Raw genomic sequence first — 18591 nt, forward strand, 5'->3', positions numbered from 1 at the left:
TGATTTTAATTGGCTGATGAAACCAGATTTACTTTCAATGAACTTGCCAATTGTAAAGTTCAATTAAGTTTGAATTGACTTGAAATTTTATTATACTTTGATTGTAGATCCTTCCTCCAATTGTAATAACCATTGTAACCTGGTGATGCTTTTGTGTATTTCCTTAAGTAACTTGTTTTCCCGTTTTCTTCTGTTTTTTCCTTGCATTCTGAATGTGCTCAATCCTGCGGCAATTTGGCTTCATAGGCATAATAACCCTCCATTATATTACTCAAGTAACCATTTATTATATATGTGCCAAAATTGTTGAGAGCGTTGGAAAATATTTCAACTAAGGTAATATTACAACAGGTTCAACATGTCCCCTCCTGATTTCCAGATAGATTACTAGATAACAGTCTAGAGCATGAATCTTAACTGTTGTGCAGCAGAACCAAAGCGAGACTTGGGTTGATAAGTGGCAAGTCACATTCACATCAAACAAGTGCCAGGCAATGACCATCTCCAACAAGAGAAAATCTAACCATCTCTTGACAATCAGCGACATCACCATTGCTGAATTGCCTATCGTTTAACATCCTGCGATTACCGTTGACCAGAAGCTTAACTGGACCAGCCATATAAATACTGTGACTGCAAGAACAGGTCAGAGGCTGCAGCGAGTAACTCACCTGCTGCCTCCTCAAAGCCTGTCCACCATCTACAAGGCACAAGTCATGAGTGTGTTGGCATATTCCTCATATTTCTCCACATGGAGCATGCAGCTCCAACAATACTCAAGCAACTTGAAACCATCCAAGAGCAATCGCTTGATCAGCACCCCATCCAGATCCTTAAATATGCATTCACTCCACCACTGGCACTTAGATTGTACATGCTGCAGCAACTCACCAGGCCTCCTTCAAAAGTATCATCCAAACCCTCAGTCTCCACCACTTAGGGCAATGGCAGCAGACACATAGGAACACTACCACTGAAAATTCCCCTCCCAGTTGCTCACCTTCCTGACTTGGAACTATAACACCCTTTCTTAACTTGGCTGCAAGCTTCTTCAGTGTTGTTGGAACTGCAAGCACCCAGAAAAGTGAGGAGTATTCCTTCACACTCCTGACTTGTGCCTTGTAGATGGTGGATAGGCTGTGGGGAGTCAGCAGGTGAGTTACTCACTGCAGAATTTCTAGCCTCTGACCTGCTCTTGTAGCTACAGTATTTATATGGCTGGGTCAAAATTCTGGAACTCTCTCTTGAACAGCACTGCGTGTGCACCTACACCATATGGACTCCAATACTTCAAGAAGGTGGCTTACCATCACCTGCTCCAGGACAATTTGGGATGGGCATTAAATGCTGGCCTTGGTAGTGACACCCACATTCCATATTTTTTTTAAAATCCCGATCAGTATGAAGTAATACCACATAAAGCAGTGTATTTGGCCACTGAGCTGTTTTGAACCTCAATTTTAAGATTTTTCAACCCCACCCTACACAACATCCAGCCATACTGTATGCATTATAAGACATTAAAAATAGTTTGAAGTTTCTTTCTTTCTTCTACTCTTAACTGTGTTCTGCCTACTACTTTCCCTAAGTTGAAAATTTCACATGAATAAATACTGTATACCTTTCTATAGGAAACGTTTTTGGCCCATTACTGATTCATTTTATTGACTTTTTTGTATTCTTTTACTTTCCAGGCTCTCAGTGGGTTTGTACTGGTGATTACGGCTGAAGGTTTAGTTTTTTATGCATCTTCTACCATCCAGGATTATCTAGGGTTTCACCAGGTAAGTTGTTTTCTCTTTTGCTATAAATGTGTGTGGATCTCTAAAATGAACAACTCATTTATCACAGTTTTGAATTACCATGTTAATGCTCCATGTTTGCATGCGACAGCTTGCGTGTGAAATTCAAGTTGGACCTGAAGAATCTGATTGCTTTGGTATTTCCTTAACTATTAACTGACGCAGAGATGTAATTTGCTGCCTGGCAAAATAATTAAGTTTATTTTTCAGCAGTTATACTAGGCAAAGGCTCAAAACTACTATTTATTTATTCTTTCACTCAAACACTACAAGAGCTTTACACAGCCTCTAGTATTGCTAAAATACATTTTATTGCAAATGCCTGGAGAAATAGTTTGTGTAGCTCACTGTATTTTTTTAAAGTTTCTTTTTAGTGGTTTACAGAATTGGAATGTGGGTTTAATAACTAACTGAATTTTCAATCCTGTTAGGGTTTTGTGTATTTTGGGTCTCTTGTTTTTGTTTTTCAGTCATACTGGTCACTTCCTCATGGTATTGTACAGTGAGAGTTAAGACCAAGTACAGTTATTTAGGTGAAGTACGGTTAGATTTTGGGAGATAATTGGAGCAGGGTTTGTAAACATTGTTCAGTCCCCATTTTAAAATGACGTATTTGGTCCATTTTTATATTTCTATTGTAAATTTATTTTCTTGAATTTCTAACGGAGTCACTTAACACTTCATCCTGGGGGATTTAGATTTTGGGTCAGCTGGAATCCTACATAATTACTTCTTGTTTCTGGATGTTCATCCAAAGCAGCCACTAAGTAATTTCACAATGATTTGAGTTTACTGTACATTCATCTGGTGCACAGTTATTTAAAAGCTGCCTGCTTCGGCATGGCATCTCAAAGTAAGACGGATGCCAGCAGTCCCAATGGGTAGACATTTATTTGACCCGAGTCCATGGCTAAAGTTAGCTGAGCACATTCAGTTACTAACCCAACTGTCAAATTCCTTTGGTGCAACTAAGGGTTGACAGTTGATATTTATTTTAATGTGCATGAGTTTTTAGTAATTATGAAGATATACTTTGCTATGTACGTGCCTCCTGGACTCTTTTTAGAGCACCAGGCCCACGATTGAGTCTCAATATACATACACAAAAGAACAGAGTGGTCATCTTTCTTTAGTAACTTACAAAATATCTCCAAAAGCATTGTTATTAGTTATCTAGTAGAATGTACTGTCCAGTAACAAAATCTACCTATATGTAATTAAGTTTTGCTACTGATTTCTGCTCTGATACCTACCCACATAGCAGCATGTTACACACTTTACCTTTCAACCAAACACCAATCTAGCCTAAGCTACTGCTATGTGTCCTTTGGGTATGCATGCCTTTAATACATGCATAAATATTTTGAATGTGGAAGTGCTTTTAATGTGTATGGAAGGCATGAAGTATACTGATTTGTTCAACATCAAAAGAACTTGAATTTATTTAGTCTTTGGAAAAGATCCCATGATGCTTTGGAGTTGAGAGTCATAACTAAGCCAATGTAGGATGAAAATTAGGAGAGGTGGCTAGAGGGTATAATGAGACTTTTAACGATGGGAAGAGACTTCATAAGATTGAGGGAGATATTTGGAAGCAAGAGACTAAAGGCAGTGGCACTGATGGTGATAAAGCAAATGGGCAAAGGACACTCAGTGGACCAAAGTCATGAGATGATAGACACTAGAGAAGGTTGCTGCGATATGCAGAATGAGGTTGTGGTGGAACTTGTAGACCAGAGTGAAGATTTTGGGTTGGATGAGCAAAGAGAGACTCTGGAGGTTGACGAGGCCAAGTGTGAAGGGTGAGGGGCACTACTTGTAGGACAAGAAGTGATCAATGAACTTCTAGATTTATTGTTGCTTCTGTATGTTGGATATTGGGAAGCCAGTGATGCAGATGTTGAACACTTGAACCTGAGGAGACCAGAAGCATGAATGATTGGTTCAGCAGCAATGGAGGTGATGCAAGGATGGATGATGGCTGGTGCCAGTTTTGGTAATATAGTGGATATGGGCTTTGAAGCTCATTTTAGAATTGAGGTTGATAACCAGCTTCAGGGAATGACAATGAAAGGTGATTCCATCAGGAGTTAAGGTAGGAGTCAATCGGGATTGTTTTGACTTTGCCCATATTGAGCTGTCCAAAAGGTTTGATGTCACACACCACAGCCACGAGCATGGAATGAAGAGCGGCAATATGAACTAAATTGTACATTTTAAGTAAAGCACAGGAACAAAGATACCAAGGGGTTTATATACACACATCTTTGTGGCAGGATAAGTTTTTCTATTCGTTCATGGGATATGGGCATCGCTGGATAGGCCAGCATTTATTGCCATCTAATTGCCCTTGAGAAGGTGGTGGTGAGTTGCCTTCTTGAACCACTGCAGTCCATGTGTTGTAGGAACACCTACATTACTGTTAAGAAGGGAACTCCATGTTTTTGACCCAGCGACAGTGAAGGAATGGCGCTATAGTTCCAGGTCAGGTTGGTGTGTGACTTGGAGGGAAATTGCAGGTGGCGGTGTTCCCACGCATCTGCTGCCCTTGTTCTTTTAGGTGGTAGGGGTCGTGAGTTTGGAGGGTGCTGTTGAAGGAGGTGAGACTTTCCCACAAGAGGAAACATCCTCTCCACATATACCTTGTCAAGACCCCTCAAGATCTTAAAGGTTACAATTAAGTTGCCTCTTACTCTTCTAAATTCCAGTGGATACAAGCTTAACCTGTCCAGCCTTTCCTCATAAGGCAACCCGCCCATTCCTGGTATTAGTTTAGTAGGCCTCTGAACTGCTTCAACATATTTATATCTTTCTTTAAATAAGGAGACCAGTACTGTACACAATACTTCAGATGTGGTCTCACCAATACCCTGTACTACTGAAGCATAACCTCCCTTCTGTAATCAATTCCCCTCACAATACATAACATTCTATAAGCTTTCCTAATTACCTGCTGTACCTGCATACTAACCTTTTGTGATTCATGCACTAGGACACCCAGATCCCTCGGTATCTCAGAGCTCTGCAATCTCTCACTATTTAGACAATAAGCTTCTTTTTTACTCTTCCCGCCAAAATGAATGATTTCATATTTGCCCACATTATACTTCGTTTGCCAGGTCTTTGCCCACTCACTTAACTTATCTATGTCACTTTGTAGCCTCCTCTTTGTGTCGTTACTTTGTAGCCTCTTTTTGTCGTTAGCACATTTAGCAACCAATCCTTCGGTCCCTTCATCCAAATTATTCAATGTACTTGCCAACCATAAAAAGACCTATTTTTAAAAATATTCATTCATATTAGGCCAGCATTTATTTCCCATCCCTAATTGCCAGCATTTATTCCCCATCCCTAACTGCCCTTGTTCAGAGGGCATTTTAAGAGTCAATGACATTGCAGTGGGTCTGGAGTCACATGTAGGCTAGACCAGGTAAGGACTGCAGATTTCCTTCCCTAAATGACATTAGTTTACAACAACCAATTTCAGACTGGGGGCAACGGACTTTTAATTCTAGATTTTTAATTCTGGATCTGCTGTGGTGGGATTTGAACCCGGGTCCCCAGAGCATTACCCTGAGTCAATAGAATACCAGTCTAGCAACAATACCACTATGCCACTGCCAACCCTCTGCTTCCTGTTAGCTAGCCAATGTTCTATCCTTGCCAATATGTTTCTCCCTCAAAATGAATGTAAAATCCAATCATTTTATGATTGCTGCTACCTAGGGGTGCCTTCACTGGGAGGTTATCAATTAATCCTACCTTGTTGCTCAAAACCAGGTCTACTATAGCCTGCTCTCTGGTTGGCCCCCAGAACGTGCTACTCTAAGAAACTATCCCAAAAACATTCTATAAACTCCTAATCTACGCTACCTTTTCCCATCTGATATTTCCAGTAGATTATAAAGGAAGAGATAATGGGAACTTGCCATGAAAGGTACAGCAATCAGGGGGAATTTTAATCTGTCCTACTGTGCAGGCACAATTTGGGGGCATATACACCGCTCCCACAAGCGATTTGCCTTTATTATTCCTTATCTCAACCCAAACCGCTCTACATCCTGGTTTCCTGAACTTGGGTCATCCCTCTTTAATGTGCTAATGCCATCATGAATTAACAGAGCCTCCTTTTCCTAACTTCCTGTCCTTCCTAAATGTCACATACCCTTCAATGTTCTGGTCCCAGCCTATGTCATCCTGTAACCATGTCTTTGTAGTGGCGATTAGATCATACTTATTTATTTCTATGTGCACTATCTTTTTTGTTTTGAATGCTATGTGCATTTAGATACAAAGCCTTTAGTTTTGCCTTTTTATTAATTTTGTAGCGTCTAGCCTTATCTGCTGATTTACTCTTAGAATTGTACTCTCTGTCCCTTCTTATCACAGTTTGTTTATCATTTCCCATATTAATACCTGCCTCTCTAGCTTTGCCTCTATTCTTTGGTTTACCACATCTTCCCAAATTTGATCCCTTGCCCCCACTATTCAGTTTAAAACCCTCCCTACTGCTCTAGTTATGCGGCTTGTGAGGAAACCAGCCCCAGCACAGTTCAGGTGTAGACCATCCCAACAGTACATCTCACTTTCCCCAGTACTGGTCCCAGTGCCCCACAAACCGGAACCCACTTCTCCCACACCAGTCTTTGAGCCATGTATTCATTTCCCAAATCCTATTTGTTCTATGCCAATGTGCATGTGGCTCATGTAATAATCCAGAAATTATTACCTCTTGAAGTCTGCTTCTTAATTTGGTGCCCAGCTCATCATACTGATGATGCAGAACCTCCTTCCTCATTCTGCCTATGTCTTTGGTACCTACATGGACCATGACCACTGGCTCCTCCCCCTCCCACTGTAAGTTCCTCTCCAGCCCTGAGCAGATATCCCAAACATTGGCACTGGGCAGGCAACAAAGCCGTCTGGACTCTTGCTTTTTGCTACAGTGAATAGTGTCAATTCCCCTCACTATACTGCCCCCTACTTCCACTACATTCCTTTTTATTCCCCCCACTTGGATGGCTTCCTGTACCACGGTGCCATGGTCAGTTTGCGCATCCACCCTACAACCCCAACTCAAACTGAGGGAACCTTAGACCTCTTGTACAGTTGCAGAGGCTCACACTCCTGCACTCCTGCCCTCTGGGTCCCTTTACCTGCCTCATTTGCAGTCACACCCCCCCTGTCCATGGCCACTGACCAAATCAGAAGACTCTGACATAAGTGGTGTGACTGCATCCTGGTATAAAGCACCCAGGTAACTTTTCACCTCCCTTATGTGTTGCAGAATCTGTAGCTCAGCCTCCAGCTCAATGACTTTGAGCTGAAGTTCGTTGAGTCGTAACCACATAAATGCAGACGTGTTTGCCTTGGATCAGGATGTTATCCAGGAGTCCCCACATGCTGTAGCCTTGACGCATCACCTGTCCTGTGAATCCTTGATGTGTTTTAATTAATTACTTAATTATATTAATACATATTTATGTTGCTTCCTTATATATTTTATTAACTTTACCACCAAATTATGTACTATTTTAAACCTTAGGGATAGAATAGAACTTACCCACATACCAGATACTCACCAAACAGTTGGCTTCTTTCCCTGTAATAGAGCAAGAACCAGTTTCCACGGGGTGAGAACGGGGAAGCGACATGGAGCTGAAGTTTAGTTTCAGGGCCCTGACCCTAACGTGGGGAATGTGGAAGTAACGATGGCTGGACACTGGAGGTGATTTTCAAGGACGTAACTGTTGTGATTCCTGTGTGGGAACCGTAAACCAAAATAACCAAAGTTACTAAACAACCCCCAAATGAAGAAATTATCAACACAATTTCACTTTTTGTAACTTTTACTTGCACATAAATCAGAACCAACAGAAATTAAACATGAATTAACAGGCAACTGATAATTCACATAAAAAGGTAAATTTCATTTTAAATAGCGGCTACAACAAATACGTCTTGCACAACCACAAGCACCTGCATCACTTCCTTCACAATTGTGGCATCATGTGCAATCTCAATCTTTCCAACTCAATTGACTTGGACCTCGTGTTGCATTCATTAGCTGGCGTATTCCATCCAAGGTCCCCAGATATGGTTAGCATCGACATGGTGCACATCTGCAAACCCTCTCTCACTTGGGTCATATTAGCCTTGATGACATAGCTTTCCAGAGTTTTCAACTGACCAATCAACAACACCCAGTTCACGATCCAGTTCTCTAATACAAACTCTCCGCTCTTTCAGATGCCTGAGCTACTCGCACCACTTTTTAGGATTCAATCCCTTTTAGTTCCACCGTACATAGTTTCCCTGAGAGCTTCTGGAATTCTGTTTTTTCTTTTTACTGCCAAACAGAAAACCAGCCTTTTCATAAAGCTTTGCTGGTTTCTCCTGACACTAATTCTGTGTTCCTCTTTCTATCTCTGTCTGCTTCCTCTTTGTGGCTGCATCTGTGTGATGATCACCTTCACCTTCCAGCTCTCCTGCTTGTAGTTCTCCTTTGTATCTGGCCACAGAGCTTCTACTTTCACTGCCTTCCTGTTGGTAGTGCTTCCAGGTCAAAGGTCACCAGGTCACATGGACCAGTATTTCTTCTTATCCCAGAAAATTACAGTTGATCACTTTACAACTGATGCAAACTTTTAAAAGTTCTTTTCAAGCATTCTTAAAATCAATTACAAATTCCACAGATAAATTCCACAGACATTTTAAAGAAATTACAAATTTTCCTAACTGTACTGCATCCAGGTCAACAGTCCTCTCAGCGACCAATTAAGAGGCCTCCTCCTGGAGCCCTATTCAATTAAGAACAATGGGTTAGTGGGCCAGTGGGAGTGCCTAAAGCTCTGGGTAGCTGGCAACCACAATGGGTGAGGTGGGTGCACATGGGGGATGTCCCGAGTATGTCAAGATGGTGGTGCCTTCTGAAGACTTGTAAATGGTTCAAAATATACTGTCCTCACAGCTACACAAAATTGCAACCTGAACTTAAAAAGTGATGCAAAAAGGAGATCAGTTAGCTTCCCTAATCTATGCTATTATGTAAATCTTGAAATAGAACAGGAATAAAGCATTACAGTGCACAAGGTAAATCCAATCCATGATTGCTCTTAGCTTTTTAAATATAAACCAGATTGTATTTGAGGGACCATAAGTGAAATGTGTCTGTGTAATCACTAATTCATCTTCTAAAACCCAAGTAGTCCAATAGCTGAAAGCTGGTGTTTTGTCTCATAGCACTCAAAATGAAATGTTCTTTATTCATATCTGTCATAATCAAAACACAAAATTAAAATTCCCAAAATGAAAAATTGTGATGAATCTGGTCTTCAATTTTTTTTTTTGTTGAATCAAGAAATACCTGAGATTATTTGACACTTTAATAAATTGCGTATGTAGATCTTGGCGCAGATTTTGTGGTCAGTAAGTGACGTGCCAGCACTCACTACAGATCTCGAAGAAAGCTGCCCACAAAGATCTTGCAATCTTGTTGCATTGATTTCCCCTTTTTGTGATGTCGATTTGTAACTGGAGTCAAGTCGGAACGATTTCCAGGTACCCAGCAACAGTGATGTCATCAACAGGGTAAGCAGTCAGTCGCATTGTAGTTTTCTCACAGCAAACCAGAAAGTAAAAATATGGCTGCATTTCATGACTTTTAAATTTTATATATAACAAAATAAATGATTGGGACTTGCACATAGGATAAAGGCAGAAGCTAAAATATATTTATTTTAAATTTGTGGAATTTCTTATCAGATAGGAGAAATTTGATATTTAATAAATGTAGAATTTTCTTTTCAGTGCCAATGAGGATTATTGCTGTAATTATGAACTTAGCATAGCTCCTTGATGCCACAGTAGGTCAAATGCTGCCTTGACTCAAGGTGAGGTGAGAGTGACTGCCCTTGACATCAAGATAGCATTTGACCGAGTGTGGCATCAACGAGCCCTAGCAAAACTGGAGTCAATGGGAATTGGGGGGGAGAATTCTCTGCTGATTGGATTCATACCTAGCACAAAGGAAGATGGTTGTGGTTGTTAGAGGTCAGAGGATAGGAATCCTGTGGTGAGGAACTCCCTCTCTCACAGCACTGTGGGTGTACCTGCACCACATGAACTGCAGTGGTTCAAAAAGGCAGCTCACCACCGCCTTCTCAAGGGCAGTTAAGGATGGGCAATAAATGCTGGCCTAGCCAGCGATACCCACATCCATTAAAAACCCAGTTATGCCACCTCTTCCAACAAGGAGTAACTTTTTCAAGGTTTTTTTTTATAGATACTAACAGCATAAGAGTGTAAAAGCGCAACTTCTTGTCAGTTCAGTGATTTCTAATTGATTGCCATCTAGTGCACCCTTTGGAGAAGCATAGAGTTACTGACAGCAGCTTTTGAAATTCCACATTTAACTGCGCGTGTGAGGACTCCAGATGTTACTGTCAGTTTCAGTGGAAGATTCTGGCAAATCCTGATAGTTTGCCATCATTACCACTGCAAAATCCAAGCCAATATGTAAATTGCTTCCAAATGTAATGAGAAGTTATTGAAGTAAAGCATAGATTGGCTGGTAATCGAAATTAAAATTATGATTTGTGTTACACCATAAATAAACTAGTAATGGCCCTTATTCCTTGAGACTAAAGGTAGCTTTTATATCAGAAAACCACTGGATCTGCTGTTTATTCATTTTCTAAATAGCCAAACAAAAAAACATGTTTCATTTTAAAAGATCATTGCTGCAAAATTGGGCTCCACCGCATCTGTAGTATTGGCATTATGGGTGCCATTTTGGTACCAAGATGGCATCTGTGCAATGTGCACACGTTTCTGATGTGGTGCATTTTGAGCGCCATCTTGATAAAGCTACTGGTGAGGACACTAGGAGCATGTGCTGGAAGTATGCAGTGTAGACAAACATGCTGTCATTCAGCACTTAATAGTGATTTGACGCCAGCATTGCCATTTTTCAACCTGAGCCCCAGGCTAAGACCTTCTCGAAAACCGTCACTGCTGAACACGTATTCAGCCACAGGAAGGACTCCTCATCAATGTTATTTGAAGGTATCATCAGCAACTTGCAGACTAATTGCTGCATAATTTCTAGTGGCTCTGTTGGAGTTTGTAGAAATACTTGATTGTTTTTTTTTCCAGAGTTAGTTAATGTTGGTAAAGTTGACGAGAAATGGTTTGTGGAGAAGGCCTTGGTTTTGACTTGGTGTTCTGGTCAGGCCGCTTGATCCCAGCCATGGGTGCTGTGGTTCCATCCGCCTTGACCTGCAGCACGAGAGGGAGATGGAGCAAGAGGGTAGTAAGGAGGAGGGTAAGCTGCTCGCAAAGGGAGGAGGGGTAGAAGGGCTCTCAGCAGGAAGCCTTATCCATCTACACTTTTGCTGGAATATTTGCCTTCTGTTCATCTGAGCCCTAAGCTGTATGTCCATCATCTGTGTTTTTACAAAAAAGGTGCTCACATTGCTCTCATCTCTTGCAACCAGAGCTGCAACCTCAGAGCACAGCAAATGGTTGTGAAGGTGGCCACGGCCATGAATTTCTTTGCATTTGGGATTCTTACAGGCTGGAGCAGGTAACATCTATCACAACTCCCTATTCATCATCAGTTGCTGCATCAGAGAGATAACAGATACTCTTCATGTCAGGAAGTGGGAGTTCTCTCTGACCACAAAGCAGGCAGAGCTTGCACATGGCTATGCCAGAATTGTTGGCTTCTCTGTCCCAATGACTGCACACAACTGACTGTGTGGGTGCCACATCTAAACGTTGATATATAATGCAACTGAAGGGATTTCCGCATGCTGAATGTGCAGTTGCTGCGCCAATCTGCTGTTCCCTCAGTATTTGAATTACTATATCATATCAAATGGTGGCTACTGGGCAGTAAGGGCCATCTGCTTAACAATTGTCTCATGACTTCATTTCGAAACCAGACCTAATCAGCATGCGTACAATGAGAGCCACGCAGCCACACAAAACATCATGGAGCAGACTACTGAGGTGCTGAAATAACAGTTCTGGAGAAGTCCTGCAGCACTTGCCAGAGTGGGTGTCTCCATTCGTGATGATCATCTGCATCATATACAACCTGGCCATCATGAAGGTACAGACTTTGGCACCAGAGTTTTGGGGAACACTTCAGAAGAGGCAGGAGAACGAGAAATAGGAGGAAGGGAGGAGGCAACCAGCAAATCCTCTTTCCATCTGGGCTGTCTGTATTCAACAAACCAGTCAATATTCCATATACACGTCAACTAAATCACCCTTATGCATTTCCATTAATGCCTGTTTTCAAGGTGCCTTTGCCTGTCCTTTGCTCCAACTTGGGGCTACCCCAGTGGCTGCAGCATGGCTGGTGGAAGGCTGCTCAAAATAGGGGTGACTACAGATGGCCTTGACAGGAAAACCTTGAGCAAGTTGTCGCCTAAAAGGCCTGCCTATGGTTCTGCACCACCTCACCATGGGTGGCAGCAGCCTGGGCTAGCTGACTGAGAGGCAACAGCAGGGGCATTGGTGGAGTGGCAGTGGTGGGAGCACAAATGCTGTCATCCATGGAATCACTGCCACTGCCCCAGGACAGCATTTCGACAATTCTAGTAATCTGTTGGAGGTCAGATTGCTGGACTGCTGTGAAATCCTGCAAATCCCTTTGAACACTAGTATCTGCAGCCTTGATGGAAATTATCAGAGCCTGCATAGGCCAAACTGGGCTTTCATGGCAACAAGCAGAAATCTCAGAATGTCATTCTGCACTGCTCAGATATTTAGTGGCTTCTGCTTGTGCTGCAACGGAAGCTGAGGCAGTGGCCATTAGATGCTGCATCATGATCGGATGTGCAAGTGATCTTACGGAATTCACCGCCACTTCTAAGCGGGAAAGGATGAGCTTCAAGCTCTGTGCAAAACCCAATGCTGGACTCCTCCATGGTCATTGATGTCAGGTTTTCTAGCAGGCCATCTAATGCACCAAGCATCTCTGTATGCATGCCTATCATTCTTTTCCTATAAGATGTCCCATTGATTTCCTCATTGGAGTCTTCTGTTACAGAACTTGTGTACAGCCTCGCCCTCTGGAGCTGGCACCTGCGCTATCCTTTTTCCTTTGCCCTGGCTGTAGGCCACTCATACTTGGTGGCTCACCATGTTCAGATCCTACCAATATGTTCCCCTTTGAAGCAAATACTGTTCCAGTACCTGAATTGTTTACTGGGAGGACAAGTGACAGTGTTTCTCAAAGTGAAGCTCAACACAAACTGGAAGAACAGCACCTCACCTTCCGACTAGGCACTTTACAGCCTTCTGGACTTAATATTGAGTTCAACAATTTTAGATCATGAACTCTCTCCTCCATCCCCACCCCCTTTCTGATCCCGCTTTTTTCCAATAATTTATATAGATTTTTCATTTCCCGCCTATTTGCATTATTTTTAAATGTATTTCCATCCATTGTTTTATCTCTACCTTTTAGCCTATTTCGATCCCTTCCCCCCACCCCACCCCCACTAGGGCTATCTGTACCCTGCTCGTCTTGCTTTCTACCCTTAATGTCACCTATTATCACATTTCTTAGATAATATCACCACCTTCAACACCTCTTTGTCCTTTTTGTCTATGACATCTTTTGGCTATCTCCACCTATCACTGGCCCTCTATCCAGCTATACCTGTCCCACCCCACCCCCCCCCCCCCCCCCCCCCCCCACCCCCCCCCCAAACCAGCTTATATTTCACCTCTTTTCTATTTTTCCTTAGTTCAGTTGAAGAGTCATACGGACTCGAAACGTTAACTGTGTTCATCTCCGCAGATGCTGTCAGACCTGCTGAGTTTTTCCAGGTATTTTTGTTTTTGTTTTTGTTTTGACAATGTTTCTTCTTCATCTGTCTCTCTTGTTCCTCTCAGACTTCAGGCTCCTGCAGCAGTACCTGGCCAGGTGGCAGTTCTTGGGTTTCTGAAACAATAAAGAGGTTGGGTAAATTTCAGGTGAGGGAAGGGGGAAAGCCAGCAGTGCATGCTTATACTATCTGCAACTTGTAAATCAGAAGAGAGGGTGATATGAGGAGAAAGTGGGATACAAGGAGCTGGATTAGGTAGGAACAAACCACGATCTCTGGTTTGAGCTGCGTCACTGGCCACAGCTGTTCTAATGGCGAGCACCGTCTCCTCCATGCGTATGCAGTCATGCATCCCTGGCTGTCCCCTGCTTGATGGGTACTGCTGTCTCCGATTATGTGTCTGTTATCCTGCAAGACAGTGACAAGTGTGTCACTAATTGTGGTGCAATGTGTTTGGGTGTTCTGCTTGTCAGTGTGTGCAAGCTGCGAAATGAGTATGAGGTTTGCAACAGTGCTAAGTGAACGATGTAAGGCTATGAATGTAAATAAATTGTGCTCGATGGAGACGGTTGGTAGGTGAGTAAAGGGAATGTGATGAATGGAACAATGTGTGAGGCTTGTGCTTCATTTGGATGAATATGGCATGTGAAGTTGCACTCAGTGACCTTGGTCACTTGTTTGAGCTCATTCTGCTTTTTGTGACGCTGCACCCAGGTCCTTAGAGATAGACTGGTACCTCTGAATGTTCTGTAACTCCTTTCCTGTTAGCTAACCAATCCTCTATCAATGCTAGTATGTTACCTCTACACTATGAACTCATGTGTAGTAACCTTTGATGGGGTACCTTGTCAAATGCCATCTGGAAATCCAAGTACAGCACATCCACAGGTTCCCCTTTATCCATGTTGCTTGTTACTTTTTCAAGGAACTCTCATAAGTTAATCAAACACTATTTCCCTTTTGCAAAACCATGTTGACTCTGCCTGATTGCATTGAGATTTTCTAAGTGCCCTTAATAATAGATTCTACCATTTTCCCTATGACGGTTGTTAAGCTAACTGGCCTTTGGTTTCCTGCTTTCTGTTTCCTCCTCTCTTGAATAGAGGAGTTGCTATTTGCTATTTTTCAATCTGATGGGACCTTTCCAGAATCTAGTGAAGTTTGGAAAATTAAAACCATCCACTTTCTCAGCAGCCACTTCTTTTAAGATTATAGGCCTATTAGGGGACAGATAGCACGGGCAGTAAGTGGGGGTCGTGCTTGAACATTTTGAAGAAATCAGACAGTACAAAGGGAATTTAATGGATGTCTTTTACATACATGTATGGATTTCAGATGATGACTGGTGTTGTACCAAGTAAATCTTTGAAAATGAAGAATGTGGCAGTGAAAGGAGTGTAGTTTATGAAACACAACAGGATTAGGCCTCTTGATTCTGGTTAACATCAATTATATCATGGATGATCTGTACCTCAGCTGCAGTCTTGGTTCAGTTTGTTGCCTCTGAATCACAAAGTTCTGTGTTTAAGTCCCACTCCAGGGTTTGAGCACAAAAATCAAGGCTGACACTCCAGTGCAGCATTGAGGGAGCATTGCATTGTCAGATGTGCCACCTTTCAGATGAGACATTAAACCAAGGCGCCATCTGCATGCTTGGATGGATGCGAAAGATCCTGCAGCACTATTTCAAAGAAGAGCAGGGTAATTATTCCAGCAGGTGACCTGGCCAGTATTAATCCCTCAATCGACGTCACAAAAATCAGACTATCTGGTCCTTATCTCATTACTATTTGTGGGATTTTGCTGAGTGCAAGTTAGCTGCTTCATTTCTTACAATACACCAGTGGCTACACAAAAATAGTTATTGGCTGTAAAGCACTTTGAAACATCTGATGATAATGTAAAAGCAACTTTTTTCCCCCTCAATTTACCCACCTTTTTGATGTATTGTCATTAAACTCCATTTCCCTGTCTTTTGATCCATTTCCCTTGATACTTTTATCTAACATAAATCTATCAACCTCTCTTGAAAATTCCAAGTGACCAGGCATCCACAGCTTTTGTGTAGCACGTTCTAGATTTCCACTGCCTTTGTCTGGAATAAAGTGTTTCCTGATTTCACCTTTAAATGGACTACTTCAAACCTTAATTTATGGCTCTTTGCCCCTCTGGAGGAAATTGTTTCTCTCTATCAGCTGTATCAAATCCTGAAATCATTCTAAATATCTCAATTAGTTCACACCTAAACCTTTTAAACTCAATAAAATGCTTGCCAAGTTTATGCAGCAATTTAGCCTGTTAAACTCTGGTGAATCTACATGATGCTCCTTCAGTATATCCTTCCTGTGGTTCAGTGCCCTAAACTGAATGCAGTGCTTGAATTAGATTGGAAAAGCTCTGTACAACTGAAGCATCACTTCCTCCATTTTGAATTACAACCCCTTTGCAATAAAAGCCAGCATTCTCTTAGCCTTTTTGATTATTTTTTCTACCTCTCTGGACACCTAAATCCCTTTGCTGCACCACAGCTCCTAGTCCCCAAGTTTAAAAAAAATGCTTTGTCTTTCTCAGCCAAAATGAATGACCTTGCACTTCTTTAAGTTGAACCTCATCTGCCATTGTTTTACTAACTCGCATAGCCTGTCTGTATCCCTCTTATAACTGCCCAATTTTATACACAAAACGTATAATTCCTACTAACTTAGCATCCAATAACTTAAGTTTACAATATTGTATTTCTTCAACCAAGTCATTAAAGTACATATAGTAAAAAGCTGAGGTCCCAGTACAGATCCTTGGGAAACACCAGTTTTCAAACTCCAACAATCAGAAAATGAACCATTTTGTAAGAACGTAAGAAATAGAGTAGGCCATTGAGTCCATCAAGCCTGCTCATGACTCAATAAGATCACGAATGATGTTCAACTCCGATTTCCCATTTCTCCCGTATCCCTTGATTCAATCAATAGTTAAAGTCTATCAATCTTGGCTTTGAATATACTCAATGTGGGGTATCCACAGTCCTCTGGGTACAGAGTTCCAAAGATGCATAACCATTTGAGTGAAGAAATTCCTCCTTACCTGAGCCCTAGATGACTGACCCCTCATCCTGACTCTATGTCCCCTGCTTCTGATGAGTCATCAACCTGAAACGTTAACACTGTTTCACTTCACAGATGCTGCCTGACTTGCTGAGTATTTCCTACACTTTCTGTTTTTACTTCAGATTTCCAGCATCTGTAGTAGTTTCCTTTTGTTTCCCTAGTTCTAGTCTTCCCTGCCAGGGGAACAAGCCTCTGTGTCTACGCTGTCAAGCCCTCTCGTAATCTCATGTTTTAATTAGATCCCTCTCATTCTGCTAAATTCTAGACAGTACAGACCCATTCTACATAATCTCTCCTCATTGGACAACCCTCACATCCCTGGAATAAATCTAGTGAACCTTTGTTGCACCTCTTCTAAGGCAATTCTATCTCTCTCTAGTCTATGTCTCCAATTTTCCACCTAATCACCAGCCAACAATACAAATTTGCTGAAATTCCATGTGCTCTCATGATTGCCAATCTCTTGTTCTGAACATAATCAAATGCCTCCAAGAAGTTCAAATAAGTAATATCCAGAGGCATTGTCTATCTCCGCTGCTGGTGACCTCCTCAAAAAAAAACTAGGTTAGTCAGGCATGACATGCCCTTCACAAATCCTTGTTGACTCTCTTTGAGCACTTGGGCAGATAATGGTTGATCAATATCACTGGTCCTGATTTTAAGGGAGAAGGGAATGGAGGTGGACAGGCGTTAAAAATTGCAGAGCCAGTGGGGAGATGGTGTCGTAGTAGTATTGTCACTGGACTAGTAAGCCAGAAACCCAAGGTTAGAATCCCACCATGGCAGATGGTGAAATTTGAATTCAATAAATATCTAGAATTAAAGGAAACCACTGTCGATTGTTGTAAAAACCCACCCCGGTTCACTAATGTTCTTTCGTGAAAAAAATCTGCCGTCCTTACCTGGTCTGGCCTACATATCCACAGCAATGATGTTGAGTCTTAAATGCCCTCTGAAATGGCCTAGCGAGCCATTCAGTTGTATCAAACCACTAAAATTCTAAAAGGAACGGAACCGGATGAAACACCCGGCATCAACCTAGGCACCAGAGCCAACGAGGGCAGGCTCAGTCGTGTTGACCCTGCAAAGCCCTCCTTAGTAACAAATGGGGGCTCACAAAATAGGTAGAGCTGTCTCACAGAATAAAAGCAAAATACCATGGATTAAAAATAAAAACCTGAAATAAGAAACTTTACACCATGATCAGCACCTTCTTTAGTCTTTAACGCTACCATTAACACTCCCTTTGTCTTGTGTCCATGACATCTTTGCCAATCCCTCCTGAGATCCCACCTATCACTCTCCCACCTATCCCTGACCTTCTATTTTGCTGCACCTGCTCTACCTCCTCTTAAACAGTATAAAATCCATCACAATTTCTACCCCTCTTTAGCTTTAAAGATGAGTCATATGGACTCGAAACATTAACTGTTTCTCTCTCCAAAGATGCTGCTAGACCTCCTGAGTTTCTCCAGCATTTTCTGTTTTTATTTCATACTCACAGAATCATACCTTATAGACAATGTCCCAGACACCATCATCACCATCACTGTCCCACTGGAAGGACAGACCCAGCAGAGGTGGCAACGCAGTGGGATATAGTTGGGAGGGAGTTGCCATGGGTGTCCTCAACATTGACTCGGGACCCATGAAGTCTCATGGCGTCAGGTCAAACATTGATAAGGAAACCTCCTACTGATTACCATGTACCACTCCCCAAAACCCACCCCTACCTCTGCTGATGAATCCGTACTCCTCCATGTTGAACACCACTTGAATTAAGCACTGACGGTGGCAAGGGTGCAGAATGTAGTTGGGGTGGGGGACTTCATGTCTAGC

At 42.1% G+C, this 18591-nt stretch overlaps 1 protein-coding gene across 1 annotated transcript in view; it reads left to right on the forward strand.

Moving 5' to 3' along the window:
- LOC121276040 (aryl hydrocarbon receptor-like) overlaps positions 1 to 18591 on the forward strand; it is a 229658-nt gene that overhangs the window by 143983 nt on the left and 67084 nt on the right. The window contains exon 4 of the mRNA XM_041183986.1: positions 1695 to 1784. Coding sequence (XP_041039920.1) covers positions 1695 to 1784 — 90 coding nt within the window. The remainder of the gene's footprint in view (positions 1 to 1694; positions 1785 to 18591) is intronic.

Source organism: Carcharodon carcharias, chromosome 3 (assembly GCF_017639515.1).
Source record: "Carcharodon carcharias isolate sCarCar2 chromosome 3, sCarCar2.pri, whole genome shotgun sequence".
NCBI classification, from domain to species: domain Eukaryota; kingdom Metazoa; phylum Chordata; class Chondrichthyes; order Lamniformes; family Lamnidae; genus Carcharodon; species Carcharodon carcharias.